Source organism: Melanerpes formicivorus, unplaced genomic scaffold (genome assembly GCF_026170545.1).
Source record: "Melanerpes formicivorus ecotype bairdi unplaced genomic scaffold, bMelFor1.0.p_v2 SCAF_12, whole genome shotgun sequence".
Classification (NCBI taxonomy): domain Eukaryota; kingdom Metazoa; phylum Chordata; class Aves; order Piciformes; family Picidae; genus Melanerpes; species Melanerpes formicivorus.
The window spans coordinates 20,276,353-20,295,179 of NW_027142364.1; the positions used below are offsets into that span (position 1 = coordinate 20,276,353).

Genomic DNA, 18,827 nt, shown 5'->3' on the forward strand with positions numbered 1-18,827 from the left:
ATATTACCATCCTACTTTTAAATAAGGCCACTGCACATTGCCTTTAAACATTTGTCCACACAACCTTTCTCTCACCGCTTATGGTTAGGGTCTAACTTCTCAAACCGAATCTTAATAGTTGGACCTGGAGCCTTTCAGCAGTTTAAGACTGTCCCAAAGCATGTGTAAAAGGTACTGACAAACACAAGGGTTATTTACACAGTCTATAAACTGATTTTGGCACTTGTAGTCAGAGAAAGGGAACAGACAAGCAAACAGATCTAGTAACACTATAAACATAGTCATGTTCTTTACATAGCTATAAGGAGTAGGGAATATGAAAAGTCAAGGGCACACCAGAAGGCATCTGAATGCACATCAGGACAGCTGTCTTCCTACAGCATCAGCTGCTGCATTCCCTGCAACCAGCTTTACTCAGTAAGGGAAAGAGGGAATAGGAACCTACCCTCAGCTAAGCACAGCGTGCACTAGGGAAACGTACCTGGGAGTGGAGAAAGGCTATAGATGAAGCTCCCTAAACTCCCCTCAGGAAGAAGGAGATGCATATACATCCCTTTGAGCTGCCACTTTCAAGTTGTACAGAACAGTTGTGACAACATGAAACCATACTCAGGAAAGAGCTGCACAGGTAAAATTAGCTTCACTTCAGGCAGGGATACTTTGGGCCTTGAATTAATTTTATCTCCTTTGTGTTTCCCTTCTCCTCACTACCAATACAAAGCAGGTGAGAGTTATCAAATGCGGCACAGCCTTCTCCACACAGAAGAGGTATACTCCCCTTGAGCAGGGGAGATCAATGAATTTAGCAGAATGACTCACTGACTGAATCTTAAATTTTGTAAGAATTCCTGCTGTAAGACTGAAAAACCAACAAGCTGAGAAGCAACAGCTGGGGTTTAAAACCCAAACAAAAGAAAGCCAAAGTACGTGAGTGAGCCACACTGGCAGAGGCACTGGTGCCAAGTGTAATCTCAGTCTTATCAGACAGCCATGCGGTTTTGTGTAGGGAGCAGTGGAAATTGAAAGTGACATCTCAGTGGAGTCAATGGGAATGTGATTTCATTATCTCCTAATGAGGCTGCAGACAGTATGTGCTACCATTTTTCTCTTAGCAATTCACGTCACTACAGCTGTCATTTTCACTGTCTGGTCACTTAATTAATGGGAATACCTGACACCAGCAGTGGCTCTGCTCAGTAGATCCAAGTGTGGATAGGCACAAGTGCTTTCAAAGTGTGGTCTTCTGAGCACCATCATCGGTTCACTTGGGATTGCTTCTAGACATAAAAGTAAGAAAACCTAGAGAAAAACATGAGCAAGACAGATTCTTACCTGTATCTCAAAAACAAAAGCTCAAACAAGCAAACAAAAACCCCAAACAAACAAACTAAAGCAAGCATAAAAGCTCAAAACATAGAATCACAGAATCAATCAGGCTGGAAAAGACCTCAGAGATCATCAAGTCCAACCTATCACCCAACACCTCCTGACAACTAAACCATGGCTCCAAGTGCCACATCCAATCCCCTCTTGAACACCTCCAGGGATGGGGACTCCACCACCTCCCTGGGCAGCACATTCCAATGGCAAATTACTCTTTCTGGGAAGAACTTTCTCCTCACCTCCAGCCTAAACTTCCCCTGGCACAGCTTGAGAATGTGTGCTCTTGTTCTGGTGCTGCTTGCCTGCCTGGGAGAAGAGACCAACCCCCTCCTGTCTACAACCTCCCTTCAGGGAGTTGTAGAGGGCAATAAGATCTTCCCTGAGCCTTCTCTTCTCCAGGCTAAACAACCCCAGCTCCCTCAGCCTCTCCTCACAGGGCTGTGCTCCAGACCCCTCCCCAGCCTCGTTGCCCTTCTCTGGACACCTTTAAGTGTCTCAATGTCCTTCTTAAATTGAGGAGCTCAGAACTGGACTCAAGACGTGGCCTAACCAGTGCTGAGTCTAGGGCAGAATAAATTCCCTGTTCCTGCTGGCCACACTCTTCCTGATGCAGGCCAAGATAATTATTTAAACCACATGTACAAGTGAGTTCTAGTAATCTGAAATTTCTTTTCTAGATCCTATACCCAACCTTCACACTTGCTATTTAGAGTACAAAAGATGCTTTTCTCTGTCATGTTGCTCACTGTGTTGTCCTTTATGTCTGTAAAGTATTTCAGTAAAGGAAACATGAGTGCAACATACTTCTTAGAGCAAATGCTCACGATCGCTGCATGCTCCCTTGACACTGATATAAACCTGTGACCAAGCCTACAAAGTGCCAGGCCATGAAAAAAAACAGGATATACAGGTTTATGGCAGGAGTTCTAATGCTTGTTATTCAATGGATGTGTTTGGGAAGTGGAAGAAAAGCTCTGCCTCCCTATGACTACGTGCATCCACATTATGACTGGAAATGTGTAAGGGTGTCCTTTGGAAATACTCTCTACAGTTTTGGCTATTGAGAAAATTTCTCTGTACAACGGACAAAGAAATAAAAAAGGAATAAAGATTCTTCCTTCTTACATAAATAAAATCCAAACCTTTAAGGTGACAGGAAGTAGGGAGAATTTAGGGACAAGAATCTTGCCCCTTTACTAAACAAGAAGCTAGCAGATGGACTTCTCTTACTGGTGATATATTAACCTGCTCACAATCAACATTTCTTTGTCATGTAATTTATCAGCAGGAATGAGATGACTTTCTAACAGCAGTTTGGTTTGAGTGGGCTGACTGGGGTTTTCTCATGGAGTCTGTTGGGTGATCAGTGCAATCTTCTTACTCCATGTAGCATTAGTTGAATGACATGTAGAGGGACCTTCCCTCTGTACATCCAGCCTAGCACTGGCCAAGACCGTATTGCCTGGCCAGCCAGGACAATCAGTGTAAATCCTCTAAGTGTATGTAACATCACAGAGAAGCCATCTCACATGGTAGACTGACCTGGATGACTTTGCCCACCACATGTATTAATTCCAAGCTCTTAAATACACAGAGGAGATACAGACCTATGAATACATCATCAGCTTCTACTTTTCTCCAACTAGGCTGTTGAGACCTACGAAAAAGATACTGTCATTACCACACTTCTCAACAACTTGGACTTCTATGTTTTGCCTGTTGTTAATATTGATGGTTACATCTACACTTGGACAAATGTAAGTACATTCTTCTTTCTCAGGAAGAACATTGCTGGAAAAGCCAACTGTTAGAGCTTTCTCTTAGGTTTAATCTGTGTTTCACTGCGCTGTTTCAGAACCGCATGTGGAGAAAGACACGCTCTAAAAACACTGGGACCAGCTGCATTGGTACAGACCCCAACAGGAATTTTAATGCTGGCTGGGGCAGTAAGTATCATCTAAAAAGTAGCTGCAAAGCAGTCATATAGAACCACAGTAGTCAAGATAATTATTAATTTTCCCTACCTGATGGTAGGCCAGCTTAAGCTCGAGTGAAGAGCACCAGTAGAGCATTGTGGAGTAGCTTGTGTTCAATTTTTTGAGCAGTTTTGGACAAAAAACAGACTTTGGTTACTAGTGCCATCAGTATGATTACTTCTGTGAACATATAGCACATGCACACACATATGTGCATATATAAACCCTGACACACATACATACACACACACATATGCAATACAAACACACACGCATATGCATTACATATACATACATACAAATATAAATGTATATGTAGACATATATATAACTATAAATACAAATACACCCCTCTATGAGTTCAGAACAGAAGTCAAAAAAGTTTTCTTTTGGTTTGCTTTACTGAGTGGAGAGGGTTCCTTTGGAGTGATTTCTGCTTGGCTGTTTCCTAGAAGCGTCTTAGAAAAGGGGCAATATGCAAGTAGAGGACTGGTAAGCACTGAAACAACTCAATATCCCTAATCACTTACATAATGCAGGGCTTTCCATCAATACTCATGTTTTCCCAACTATGCACACTGTACAGGGCATATTTATTTAATGCTGTGTCAGCCTGCCCAGGGTCTTAACTATGCAATCAAATATTCTCTCCTCTGATGCGGCACGTGTGTCAGCAGGATTTCCAAGGCTTATCTGCAGAAGTGGTATAACAACACTCTCCTAACCACCACATTTTTTCATTAAATACTGATTAAATTTACCTTTCTTCCCAGCCATTGGGGCCTCACACTATCCATGTGATGAGACATACTGCGGCTCTGCCCCCGAGTCTGAAAAAGAGACCAAGGCTTTGGCTGATTTTATTCGTGAACATCTTTCTACAATCAAGGCGTACTTGACGATTCACTCCTACTCCCAGCTGCTACTGTTTCCTTATTCATATACTTACCAATTGCCATCAGATTACGAGGAACTGGTAAGTCCCTTTGTCATTCTGACATAATGAAAAGAATAAGTAAAAATCATCACTTGCTATTTAGGTCCATTTAACTTTAAGCAGTTCCTTTAACATCTGGAAAGAATCTGTGCTGCCAGTTTCTGACAACGGATTGGTCTTTCATAGCAAGAACAAGGGAAACCATGATGGCTTCAAGATAATTTAAGCACAGGGCAAATTTAAGAGCCTTATTTAACTTCCACACACACAATGAACCTGCCACGAGGTCAGGTTTGTCTACCAGTCATGCTATACAGAAATCCCCTACGCTGTGCAGCACTGCTTCTTCCTCACTCAGGAGGTTGCTGTGTATGTAGCCATAATACATTGCATAGAAACATCATGCACATCAAGCTAAGGGCTCAATAGATTGTTATAAATACTAATTTACTCAAATAATAGCATCAACAGCAGACAAGGATCTCTGTCTACTACTTCCTTAGTTGTCACTGAGGTAAAATGGTGAAACTCCCATCAACAGAGGGGCAGTTTTTGTCAAAAGTATAATTAAAGACAGATACAAGATAGGCAAAAAGTCTCAGTTCTGAGGCCTTTTCAAGTAGGCCTGGATGCAAACACAGCCTTTATTTGGAAGAGGAGGATGAATGTAGTGCTTTAAAGGACAATGCCTCTTTTATTCAGCCTAGAGAAGGGCCACACCCTAATAAAATAAAACTAATCTGCAGGGTTTTGGGGTTTGTTTTTTTTTTACACCTTAAAAACCAAGAGGAAGGTTAAAAGTATTAAATGCATATAAAATTTGCCAACATTTTATAAGGAGAAAAAAGCCCCAAAATTGTGAATAACAACATTACTTCAGTTCTCTGGCATATTAGCAATTAGAAGCTGTTGGCAAGGAAAACAACAGAGCAAAACAAAACAAACAAATCTCTTTCCTAGATGCTGCCAAAAGTCCAAGGCAACAACACTGTGTCTTGCTTTGCTGTGCAGGTTTGACAGATTTATGAGTGCTCCCAAATAGATGTCATGATTCTGAAGCACAAATACAAACTGGGGCCAAGAGTGAAGTCTCTTGTTAGATTTTCTTTTTTTACAGCTTAAAACACAGTATGAAATTAAGATGAGGATTTTGCTTTCTTAATGTGTACTCCAGAGATTTTTAACTGTAGTTATTGCAGGGAACTGTGGTAATTTCTTGTCTTCAGTTTTCACAGAAGCTTTACATTCACACATTGCAGCTCAATCTAAAGCAATAAAACAACACAAACCCCTTGAAGCTGCTTTGTTGTCAAGATCACACAGTTCCCATGTGTTAAAAATTTGCATGACATTCTGCCTAATATTTTTTTAATCAAGAGGAAATTGTGAGGAAACTCAACTGAAAGTACAGCATGTTTCTCACAGAATTAAATGGGAAACGTTTACAAGGACAGCTCATTTTTAAATCAATCCATAACAATGAGAAAGATCCTATGTGCTCTTCTAAGTTTTCAAAATTCTGCTATCAAATGACACTTTTATACCAGCACTATTTCACTCTAATCCACTGTAAAATTTCATGGATCAGCCATACTGAGGTTCCACAATTTTTGTCCCTGAAAGGTCTCTCTTTCTGCTATAGAGGATGATTCTGCTATTACCATGCAGCATGAAAAATAAACAGCTCAGGAAGGCAGGCTATATATTTCTCTTCATTCATTTGCTTTCACTTTGTAAGTTAAGTCTTTCCAATATCCTACATTTTAAATTGGGCATGCTGCTCCCAGAGGGAATTCCATTATTTTCCACTACAAAGCATTCACAAATCTCACCACCATGACGAGGTGACCTTATGAATGTTTTTCACATCTTAATTAAGGGAAAATATTTCCTCTATTGGTCATCCCAACAAAAAGACAGCAGGATCACAGAGGTGTAGTATCTGGTTTTAACAAGGGAAGACTGCTTGCCAAAAGTCCTTCTTTTGGAAAATGAGATCAGAGTATTACCCAATCAACATTGCCTGTCGTTGGGATAATTAAACAGAAAGAGCCTAATTCGCCTCCATTTTCAGTGGATTAAATAGAAAGACTGACTTCAGCAGGCTCTGGGGCAGGTTCGAAAGTGCAGCTTTTCAGGTTACTTCAAATAACTACAACACATTCATTTAAGCTGTGACTAAAGAAAAGTTAAGATTTTTCAATCAGTAAGTGTGCTTGCTTGAAATGAGACAGCTGCTCAAAGAGGTATTATTTGGTACGCCACTTGTTGTGGTTTGTGTCCAGAAGCTTTGTCCAGACCTCCAGAAATGCTGAGGAATGAGAATCTCATCTTTTAATATAAATTCTTTGGGCAAATAAGAGGATCATAAACCACTTTGCAAATGAGGAAGCAAAATTTACAGTGCCATTATCTTATCTTCGATGTTATTTTTACTCTGACAGATCTAATCAATTAGAGGAAATATTTGCAATTTCTTATCGTCTTCAGTGAGCAACTGGGCATGTGCTGAAATAAGACCTCACATGTCTGCTTATCATTAACAACATTTTGCTCCACTGCATTCAGTTAAAGGTAGCATAATACCACTGGCTTATGTTGCAATCCAGTGCCTGAGATACAGGAGGGTCCAAAAATTGAGTACTTGAGACTGAGCACACTGAGTCTGCAGGAGAGAAAGATCTAGAGAATATTTTCCTGCAAGCATAATGAACAGCATGTCCTTGGGGCTCAAGCCCCTCTTTCTGTTCACAGCCTGAGGAAAGCACCAGAAGGTATAAAACTGTTCTGATTTTCATTCCTCAGGTAGAGCAGGGCACTCTGAGAATCCCAGACATCCTTTATGCTCCACTAAAGCATATCAGAACTACCTCCAAGTTATTGTAATTTATTTGAGTCTGGGACTAGAACTATCCTTCAACCACTCCTGGCCCTGGGCTGTGAAACAGGATGACAGTCATGTGTCCTTCCCACAACTTTCCACTCGTTTTCCTTAGATAAAAAACTTTCCTTCCCTAATTCAGGGTTATTGTTTTGTTCTCCTCTACCCCTCTCTTCCCATCCTGCATCTCCCCCTGGGCCAGGTGTTGCACAGAACCTTCACTGTTACCCAAACAGAACTTGAATAACAACAATAAAAACACCCAAGAAAGGAAAATCTAGGTCAATAATTTCTCCAAAAGTTACACAATATCCTTGAGATGACACCCTGACACAAATATGTTCTCCTTTTAGTGAATCACATTTTGCCTGCTTCATAATCCTCTTGGCTCATTCTTTACTATACCCTGGAGTGTTACCCAGCCCACAGAATACATGCTTGAATCCATCCCCTACAGAGAACAGAAGCATTAGCTTTTCACAACTGAAAAACATCCCTGGCAAGACCAGCATCTCCCCACACCCCAAAATATTCTTTTCATCTTTATTTTGCTGAACACATTTTTGTCCTCTTGCAGTAAAGAACTCTGCATTTAATCACGTTTCCATGAACAGTTCAGCCCACATTTTTTAATCAGTTCATATTCTGCCCTTAGCCTCCTCTTAGGTTACTCCAGGCTTTCCTCATTTTCAACAGACAAATCTAGCTTTATCAGTTCGTGTTTGTATTTGAATTGGCTCTGAACTATGGTTTGATAGAGCAGAGGAATGTGCATTGTGCCTGCCCTCCTTTCCAGGTTCAGTTCCATCTCTCAGCTACACAATAAACTCAGAGCCAAATACGTGCCTGCAGCCAGCTTGCACTGATGGTCAGCTTAAGGTACATGTGGTATTACAGCCTGGCAGGCGGCAGAATGCTATATTAATTTACAACCCAAGATAATTCTCTAGACACAGGATTTCAGGTTTTATTACTTGAATGCATAATGGCCACATCAGTTATTGTTTCAGCTCACCAGAATTCACCTTCTATCTTGGGTTACTCTAGCAATCAATTTGCTCTTGAGTGCCTAAGGTAGGTCAGAGTAGGAAGCGAAGCCACGTCCTGAATTTCTGCAGCCTGCAAGAAAAGCGTACCTTAAATATATTGCATGACTGTGAACATCAGCCTGAGTATTTAACCTGATGCCTGTAATTTTGGCAGCAAAGTCTTTCCACTCCTCTAATTTCTTTTTCTGAATGCATTTAAAGATATATGAAGGCCTGTGTTTAAGAATTTTTGACCAGCAGCAATCTAGGAGACAGACATACCAATGAAAAGTTTCAGCATATGCTGTTGCAGACTCCTCTGTGATTGGACTACTTGCTATGAGTAAATATTGTTAAAGTCATCTAGGAAGCACAACAAACAGGGAATTGAGCAGAAAAGTAATACTTAGAATTGACTTCACAGCCCTTAGACTGAATTTGACATTAACAAAACTGCTCTGCACTGACAATCTCCAATTTGTGGGAAGGATGGTTTCAATAGCAGCATCATGAAGTTCATGTGTGAATCTGGCTGAAAGACAGGAGTCTCTAAGGGGTGTATGGCACATTGACCTTGACTTAGTTACACTGGAAACCCTCTCATCAGGAATCTATTTCCTAAGTGCTCTGTGAGACTGCCATACAGAAACAGACTTGCAAAGTAAATAAGAAGCATCATACTGAAGTCCTCCACTTGGCTGGATTCCCTGGGCTCCTGAGGGGACCTGCTTAACTATGAGCAACAACAGAATAGTGAACTAAATTACACATCAGTTGTGGACTCTTTTGAGAGAGAGCAGTCTGTTGTTACTGGCAGAACGAGAAGTCTCAGAAGTTTAGCTTCACTTGGCTAAAGCTAACTTTGCAAACACCACATTTTGAGACTTTCATTACAAAGGCACTTGAGGGTCACTTGTGAGCACATCAGACTGAGGTGAAGTGAAAATATAGCTTTCACCCTTGTGCAAATCAGTTTGCAGTCTAGCAAAGGGAGAAAGCAAGAGGTCCAGCCAATTAGTGAAAAAGCTTCTCCAGATCACTGTCAAAGGGAGTTGTCCACATGCAGCAGCTGCATAATCAATGTCCCTGAAGTGTTTCGAAACAGCTGCAATTTGCTGGCAAATCCATCCTGATGATACAAGAGTCAAACGAGAGAAATGGTCCCTAAAAAATTACCTATTAACACACAGAAGGTGCTTAGCCTGATAATTTATCTTGTTAGTTCAAAACTCCAGATGTGGTGAGAAAGAGAGGCTAGTAACAGATCTTTCATTAAAAGCTAATAATAGGTTTAAAGGTTTGGAATTATGTAAGATAATGGCTACTGAGAACACAACTCTGCTGCCTCAGTGGCCCACGCACTCTAAACAACATCAAGCAAAACATGAGTAATTGCTGTGCAAACACAGACGGGGGATCCACAGAGGGAATACCACCTCCTGCTGAAATGACCAGCTCTGCAAGGTCAGCTGCTAGTCACAAGCTGAAAAGCCACTTTCTTCTCCAGTTACAAGTTCCTAATTTGGAGTTATTTCCAGGACTTCAGGGCGCCAGTTGTTTCTCTGCTACTATGATGCCCAGCAAAAGTTTCTGTGAGAGATTCTTAACAGTAAAAAATACCTTATAAACTAAACTCCAAACAAAAAGCACAACAATTCAGTTAAGCCAGTTGTGCAAAGAGATATAAATAAATCACTCAACAGTAAAGAGTATCCTCAAAAGCCATAAAGGTACCAGCGTTTCCTCTTGTAGCTGCACACCAAACAACGTACAGGCTTGCAAATCTAAACCGTTCTTCAAAAGCTAATTATAGCTTTCCCTTTTGGAAAATATTGGCCATTATTTATACCCACCTACATAAATCTCCATGTTAGTTCCTTTCAATGTATGATTTTGAGTAATCAGCTGAAAGAATGAGAGGGAGTAAGAAGGAGAGAAAGAAAGAAAGGAAGAGAGAAAGAAAGAATTACAGAATCACCAGGCTTGGAAGAGACCACAAAGATCATCAAGTCCAACCAGAGATAGAAAGAGAGAGAGAAAGAGAAAGAGAGAGAGAAAGAGAAAGAGAAAGAGAAAGAGAAAGAGGAAAGAGAAAGAGAAAGAGAAAGAGAAAGAGAAAGAGAAAGAAGAGAAAGAGAAAGAGAAAGAGAAAGAGAAAGAGAAAGAGAAAGAGGAAGAGAGAAAGAGAAAGAGAAAGAGAAAGAGGAAAGAGAAAGAGAAAGAGAAGAGAGAAGAGAAAGAGAAAGAGAAGAGAGAGAGAGAGATAAAGAGAGAGAGAGAGAGAAAGAGAAAGAGAAAGAGAGAAAAAGAGAGAGAGAAAAAAGAGAGAAAGAGAGAAAAAGAGAGAGAAAAAGAGAGAGAGAGAAAGAGAGAGAGAAAAAGAGAGAAAGAGAGAGAAAAAGAGAGAGAGAGAAAAAGAGAAAGAGAGAGAAAAAGAGAGAAAGGGAGAGAGAGAAAGGAAAAGAAAGATAAAAACAAAGAAAAATAAAGAAAAAGTAAAAGAAAGAAAAAGTGAGAGAAAGAAAAAGAGAGAGAAAAAGAGGAAGACAAAGAGGAAGAAAAAAAAAAGAGGAAGAAAAAAAGAGGAAGAAAAAAAGAGGAAGAAAAAAAAAAGAAAAAAAAAAGAGGAAGAAAAAAAAGAGGAAGAAAAAAAGAGGAAGAAAAAAAGGAAGAAAAAAGGAGGAAGAAAAAAAGAGGAAGAAAAAAAGAGGAAGAAAAAAAGAGGAAGAAAAAAAAAGAGAGGAAGAAAAAAAAAAGAGGAAGAAAAAGGAAGAAGAAAAAGAGGAAGAAAAAGGAAGAAGAAAAAGAGGAAGAAAAAGGAAGAAGAAAAAGAGGAAGAAAAAGAGAAAGAAAAAGAAAAAGAGAAAGATAAAGAAAAAGAGAAAGAAAAAGAAAAAGAAACCCACATTTTCTTCATATTTTGGATTTATACTGACAGGTATTTACCTTTGATTTTGCCTGCTACTTATTATTATTGCTACTATTATTATTAAGAGGTGACTATGAGTTTTAAAACAAAAAATCAAGAAAAGGAAGCAAGAGAGCTGCATGGATGAGAAAGGATTTTCCAGGACAACTCAAATGGAAAAAGGGACTGGCCACTCGGGAAGAATGTAGGAACACTGCCAGAGAATGTAGGGATGCAATGATGAAGGTCAAGCCCCTCTTGTAATTAAATCTGTCAAAGGACATAAAAGACAACAAGAAGGTCTTCTTCAACCATATCAAGAGGAAAAGGAAGAGGGAAAGGAAGAGGAAAAGGAAGAAAATGTTGGCCCACTGATGAATTAAGTGGGTGCCCTGGGGACAAAGGATACAGACAATGCAGAGCTAACAAATGCCTTCTTTGCTTCAGTCTTTATTGCTAAAACTAACCCTCAGGAATCCGTGTTCCTGGAGGTAAGAGAGAAGATGGAAGGAGGAGGTCAAGAAGAATTAGATTAGGGATCATCTGGACAAGCTGGAAACCCACAAATCCATGGGCCTCAGTAGGAAGCAGCCACAGGTGCTGAGGGAGCTAGTTGATGTTATTGCTAAGATATTCTCCACCATTTTTGAAAGGGAATGGAGATCAGGGGAGGTGCCTGGGGACTGGAGTAAAGACAATGTCACTCCAGTCTTCAAAAAGGGCAAGAAGGAGGATGCTGGATATTACTGACCTGTCAGCCTGACTCCTCAGGAGTCAGTTCTGGGTCCAGTCTTATTCAAGAACTTCATCAATGACCAGGATGAAGAGACAGCATACCCTCAGCAAGTTTGCTGATGACACAAAACAGGGAGCAGTGGCTGACACACCAGAAGGCTGTGCTGCCATTCAGAGAGACCTGGACAGGCTGGAGAGATGGATAGAGTGGAATCTAATGAGTTTCAGCAAGGGCAAAGGTAGAATCCTGCACCTGGGGAGGAATAACTCCATGCACCAGTACAGGTAAGGGGCTGACTTGCTGGAAAGCAGCTTTGTGGAGAAGGACCTGGGAGTCCTGGTGAACAACAAATTCACCATGAGTCATCAGTGTGCTCTTGTAGCTAAGGCAAATGGTATCCTGGGGTGCATTAAGGAGAGTGTGACCAGCAGGTTGAGGGAGGTTTTCCTCCCCCTCTGCTCTGCCCTAGTGAGGACACATATGGAGCACTGTGTCCAGTTCCAGGCTCTCCAGTTCAAGAGAGACAAGAAACTGGAGAAAGTTCAATGGAGGATCACAAAGATGATTAGGGAACTGCAGCATCTCTCTGTTGAGAACAGGCTGAGAGATCTGGAGCTGTTTAGCCTGGAAAAGAGAAAACTGAGAGGGCATCTTCTCAATGCTTATAAATATCTGAAGGGTGCATGTCAAGAGGATGAGGACAGACTTTTATCAGTGGTACTCAGTGATAGAACAAGGGGCAATGAGCACAGACTTGTACATCTTAGGTTCCATTTAAAGAAAAACTTCTTTCCTTTGTGGGTGCCAGATATCACAACTTCTGATAAAGTTTCATTTGATGATGAAGTCATACATGCTCAGCCACATTTTTCACTTACAAAGGGTCACTTGAAACACCACCTTGATCTCCATCCTGGAGATCATTGAGGAAGTTGTTTATCTGGATTCCAAGCTCTTAACAGCTGGAATTTTCAAATGTTCTTTCCACAGATCTCTCTTTTTACACCTTCCTGGCCAATAACAAAAAAATCCCTCAGCTAAAAAGATTTCCTGACATACTTTTTCCTGGTATTTGTTCTGGTATGATTTAAAGCCATCAGTTGACAGGAAGGAATGCCCTCTTCTTCACAAAGAACAGCTCTGTTGCTCTATTGTCCCTGTGATGCAGTTCATTAAAGAGAGAGCAGATACTGGCTACCAACCGGTCCCTGTCTAGCATCAGATTATCTTTCCAAAGCTAATTTCCACTTCACACATATTTGAAAAGAGGAAGAATCCATTTACATTTAAAAATTCATTTACTATTCAGAGAAGGTTTGACTCAGCCTCAGCTGTTGATTAAATGTATATATCATAAACTAAAAACTACTGCAGATAAGGTGGTATCACCAGCGGATAGTATTCTCCAACCTCTACAATATTCCCTCTATCTGTTAAAAAATATTATGGATTGTAGAACAATCAGCTTGCCAAGGAATTAAAACCAAAGCACCATAGAGAGCTCAGCTACACCAACTGCTCTGAATCCAAGACTCTGCAATGCAAAGCAGCAACATTATTCCTGCAACTGCTTGGTGTTGGACAATAGGAAGGCCAGAAACCATATCCCACATCCAGGTACGGTCCAGGTAGAAGGCCAAGCTTCAAAAACTCTTTGCTCTGCCTTGTTTATATATTTTTCATGTGCTAAATGGCAGTGAATTTCTGCAGTGAACTCCTGTAATCCTCAAATGTTCACAATCCAATAGTTGGGAATGGGGAAACACTTGCAGTTGTGCAATACAGGAGGTTTTCAGTGCTGATGAAACATTCTGATTCTGTTTTGCAGAAGCTGGGAAAGTTCTCTCACTTAACTGAGATTTTCTAAACACATTGTCCAATATGCCTTTTCAAGAATTCACTTGGAACACTTGAAGCATTAAGTCTGAACAAAGAATATTTGACAATATATCTTCCACTGGGAAGTAAGCCAGAGCATAACCTACAGAGAAAGAAGGGGCTTTAGGAAATTCCTGGAATAGTAAAGCACTCAGCTGCAAGCTATAAAGAAAGATATGGCAACCCATTGCTCATTCTCATCCTGAACATCTGCTTTCAAAAAATAATTCATATTTGTCATCTGTTAGTAATAATGTTTATGTTTTATTACCAATATTCTGTATAATGAAGACCTGGAAAAGTCACATGTTCCCCAAAAGTCTGTAATTTTCCTTAATGCAAACACACAAAGCTTCATAGTACTACTGATGGGCCTGATCCAACCCTCACTCAAATCAGTGGGAGTTGAATGAGTCCCTCTGTGCACAGGAAATGAATTGAAATTAATGAGACTACATATGGTTCCAGGGTAATTTATGCCTTTTCTGGCTGTTAATATTTATAGAACCTTAATCGGCTTCCACTTGTATCAGTGTTCAGCTCCACTGACTAAGCTGACTCTGCTCTGAATTTATTACTGCATGAATAGAAGGACAAGAAAGGCTATTGTATGTTTGCAATTTACTGTACCAAGTTATTACTACTCTCTAAGATTCTCTTATCTCTGCATCAGATTCTTTATTCATTTTTAATCTCCTCCATGTTTCTTCTAAGTACAGAAAATCCTTTTACCTATTGTCCCTTTACCTTTCCAGTCTATACTGGACCACAGAGCAGGCTGTACATCTGCAGAGCAATACACGGACTGCACTCCACTCCATTAAAGCTTGGAGAATGAGTTCTTTCCTGATAAGCTTTTTGCACAACAACAGGGCCAGCTGTGCCTTGTCAGCTCCTGACATCTAGTCATTCTGAGAAATTAACAACAGCTTTCACAGAAAAACTTCTCAAGCATGGCTTTTTACTTTATTCAACAATGTATTTGCTCAGATTCACTCAGAAAGCTTCTGAAAATCTGCATTTATCATTCTTCTTTTCTCACAGAATGCCATTGCTCGAGCTGCATCTGAAGAGCTGAGAAGTTTGTATAACACCAAGTACACATATGGCCCAGGAGCTGAAACTATCTGTAAGTACTAGCCTGAGCCTACTAGCCATCTATACAGAGTGCTACCAGGATCACCAAAGGCAGTTTTCTTTCTAGTGATTGTTGTTCTTCTTCCTTAGACATCCCCTCCTTTCTCCACATGCATTTACTCACAGGTATATGTAGAATCTCTCCTTTCTAAAATACAGGATGATGTATTCTTTAAGGATCCCCAGGAGTGTGTGACCCCCCCAGAAGGTGAAGTGTGTGTTGAGGCATTCACGTGCATAGCGTGCATTCCTAAATCACACACACAGATTTAAACATCAAAATCCCAGCCTCAGATGTTCTGCATTTCCAGTATTTCCAAGTCAAAGTGAAAAGCTGACATGAATCCTAAAGAATGGCTTCAGCCACACTTGCAACACAGATAATTCTTTCTTTTGCTTTGCATTGCAGTCTGAGGAATGTACTAGTTACAGTGACATTCTTCTGTCCTTCTTGGGAGCTCAGCTGACAGCATATGGCCTTTACAATGTCAAAAGCCAAGCTGAGCTTGCCAAATCTAGCTTTCTGGAACTCTAGTATCTCCTATAACTAAGATCTCTTAATTTCCTTAAATGTGGAAACTCTTTTCCCTATTTCTCTTTCCTTGAATAATCAAATGGGAAAACAATTTCCAACCTGGCTTCTCTCAATTTTTAGAGTATTTATAGAGACTTTTCCTCTCAGCATTTTTTGGTGATGCTTAGCAATCCTACAGTCTCCTTCCTCAGTGAAAGAGCCTGCCTTTGTTGTACCAAAGGCCTGGAAAGGAGGGGTGCCGTTTGTCCAGATGAAAAAAGACAGAGCTGATATACCAGACCTGCAGCTCTGTATCAACCTCTACATCTACCCACTGAGAGGATGTTCCCTTCTGATACCAACGCTTTCTAAGCCCCATGCAAGCATGCCATTCTCTTAGACATTCCTCCCACAGCCTCCCCACCATTTGCACAAAGAGGGAGCAGTTTAGCTTGTTTACACTTGCTTGCATGCATCAGCTGGGATGGAGCTCACAAATGGCCTAAAATCACAGAGGCTTTTCCACGAGCAGGAGAAACCAATCAATTCCCTGAATATTCCTTTTTATCTGTCCTTTCTGCATTGCTGCCTACGTGATGTGACTCCAAAGCACAACACATTTCAAGACAGAGCTATGCTTTCCCACTTCAGCTTTGTTCCATTTCTTTACCAACAGATCCTGCTGCAGGGGGCTCTGACGACTGGGCTTACGATCAAGGCATCAAGTACTCTTTCACCTTTGAGCTCAGAGACACTGGTAGATACGGTTTTCTTCTTCCTGAGTCTCAGATAAAGCCAACCTGTGAAGAGACTTTACTTGCTGTTAAATATATTGCCAATTATGTCCTTGAGCACTTGTATTAGAATAGAGTTCTAAAAACTATTAAAGAAAGCTTTACTCAAAGATGTCCTCCTTTTTTTGAGTTCCCTAACAACTAAGTTTTAATTTCCCTCTACTTAATGTTTTCATCCATATCCTTTGTTATTACAGGTCAATAGAACCCCAAGTTTGTCAAGAGAAATGATACCTTTTTTAAGGAAACTGGTACAGTCAAGGGGTTCTAGAAAGAAAGAGCACAATAAGTTTAATCAACTTCAAGGTAAAGGTTGCCTTAATGCTTCAAATTATCTTTACACATAGCAGACAGACAGAGCATTAGAGCTTAGACAGCCTGAATGCTAAGCAGGATGGCAACAGCTAGCTGATTCATATCAGTGCACTTTCATCCACCCATTCATTGCCTTAATAGCAACAGTAATGAGGGAAAGGTCAAATCACCTGCTTTAAAAACAATGCTAACTGTGATGTGCTCCAGCAATTTTCCTCACAGCCCACTCCGGATCTGCCCATCACTGAAAACTAGTTCGGTCCAAGGTCACTGCTAGTCCAATCTGAACTCAGTGCTGCAGCTTAAAATTACTACTAGTTTTAAAGACCAAGACTGGATACAAACCATGCTATAAGCTAGCCTGCATTTAAGGCTCTCACACTCCCTGCAGTAGCATCTTTCAAAAGATTCTCAGAGTCGTGGTACTCCCTGGAGCCCCACATGTTCCTGCTGTCCTGAGTGGAAGAATTGCTGTCTACAGGGAAGTCTGGTGATAAATGATGACTGTCTTTCATGAGAAGCTGTAGAGAATTATCCCCTCCCACTCAATTTTCTGTACAGGTAACGTGGGTTTGACTGGGTCAGAGTGAGTGAGAGTGATAAATAGCCACTCTGGACAGCTTTCTCTGGCAGCTGCAGAAAATGTGTTTGGCATTTATTAATGGTGTTTAGAGCTTGGCTAATATAGGGCACACTCCAGAGAAAGATGGGGAAAAGCCTTATGTCAACATAGAACTTGGCTGATCTCCCTGCCATTGCTGGAAGCACCCAAGAGAAACTTCCATTGTTCATTGATGCTCCTGGAATTAGCACTATTTCTGGCAGGTCTCTACCTGATGCACTCAAAACAGCCCATGAAACACATTTTACAGAGAAAATTGTTCTCCCAAGATAATCACCAAATTCAGACCTCTCTCTCAAAAAAAGAAAACAACCCAAAAACCAAAAACCCAACACCCAAAAACCCCATGTTCTCTTTTGTCTCTTCTCTGGGGAGGGCAATAAATAGGTTCCGTTTAAAACGACTCTTTCATTTGCACATATAAGAAAGGAACACTTCCATTAGCACAATACAACTAACCCAGCAGCACTCAGATCAAACTAGTCCCCACATATGACTAATCCATCTGGTTTTGATCTCTGGAGAAACTGAACCCATGTGTGAAAGTAGCAGGTACCAGGGAAAAGACATGTCATTCTGCTTTGCAGCAGAAGGCAGAGAAGGATCATCAACACTGCTAAAAATAGCACAGGATGCAAACAGAGCACACCAGCCAGAGCCAAACGTGTCACAAAGGGCAAGAAAATAAATTACTCAGACTATAAAATATTTTGGCTCATTTTAATTAAGTATTAACAACCTACTCAGGGACTACACTGACTGTAACTGTATTATTTGGGCAGATACCACAGGACTTACACTGCCTGCAAGGTGAATTGGGGGTACTCAGCACTGTTCATTGGTAGGAAAGCTCTTTGTAGGTCTGCAGGCAACCAAACACACAGCTACAGATGCAGCTGAAGGTAGGTCCCAGCATCACAAATCACAAAAGTCAAATCACAGCCAGGCAGTGATCTGCAGCTTTTCTGTGCCTTCTCCCCAGAAGGGACTCACTGGCACCTCTGGTCAAAGTACATAGAGACAAAGAAGAGCAATCAAATGTGGTAGATCATCCATGCAGCTTGAGCACTGGAACAGATTACCCAGAGGTGTTGTGGAGTCTACATCCCTGGAGATAATAAAAAATTGACTGGACATGGCCCTGGAAAGTCTGCTTTGAGCAGGAGATTGAACTGGATGGTCTTGAGTGGTCTCAGCCAACAACAACTGTTCTGTGATCCTGTAAAATAAATCTCTGCCTGATGCAGGTCAACCAGAGACCGAGAAGAACAATTTCAGCTTTTCCTATTTGATTTATACTGCTCCTTTAATTGAGATAAATAAAACCAAAGCATTCTATTTTCTTGGCTGAGAATCACAGCCAAATGCTGTCATCTTTCTCATATTAAGCTATTGTTTAGCTAAATACATTCAAAACAGTCACTTCATTTCAGTACTCTAAAACTGACAAGGATTTAAGAGCTGATGAAGTGTTTTAAGGACAACGTACTGTCCATGTGCCAGGTCTCACAGGAGTGACATGGGAGATAACAGAACACTCATAGAAGGAATGTTCCTTCAGTACAGAGCCCAGCTGCAAAGGCCCAAGGAGGACAGCACACTTACAGATTCTTGACTTGTTAGGATGTAAAGCAGGTAAATGACACACAGAAATGAAGTACAGCAAGTCCCAATAGTTGTGTGAGAGTTAAACACGTGCTTCTGGGGAAGGTATTGCC

At 40.8% G+C, this 18,827-nt stretch overlaps 1 protein-coding gene across 1 annotated transcript in view; it reads left to right on the forward strand.

Moving 5' to 3' along the window:
* Nucleotides 1–16,282, forward strand: part of CPB1 (carboxypeptidase B1) — a 24,153-nt gene extending 7,871 nt beyond the window's left edge. Inside the window, exons 7-11 of the mRNA XM_068145724.1 lie at nucleotides 3,030–3,140; nucleotides 3,239–3,329; nucleotides 4,133–4,335; nucleotides 14,772–14,856; nucleotides 16,055–16,282. Coding sequence (XP_068001825.1) covers nucleotides 3,030–3,140; nucleotides 3,239–3,329; nucleotides 4,133–4,335; nucleotides 14,772–14,856; nucleotides 16,055–16,242 — 678 coding nt within the window. The 3' untranslated portion in view covers nucleotides 16,243–16,282. The remainder of the gene's footprint in view (nucleotides 1–3,029; nucleotides 3,141–3,238; nucleotides 3,330–4,132; nucleotides 4,336–14,771; nucleotides 14,857–16,054) is intronic.
* The last annotated feature ends 2,545 nt before the right edge of the window (nucleotides 16,283–18,827 follow it).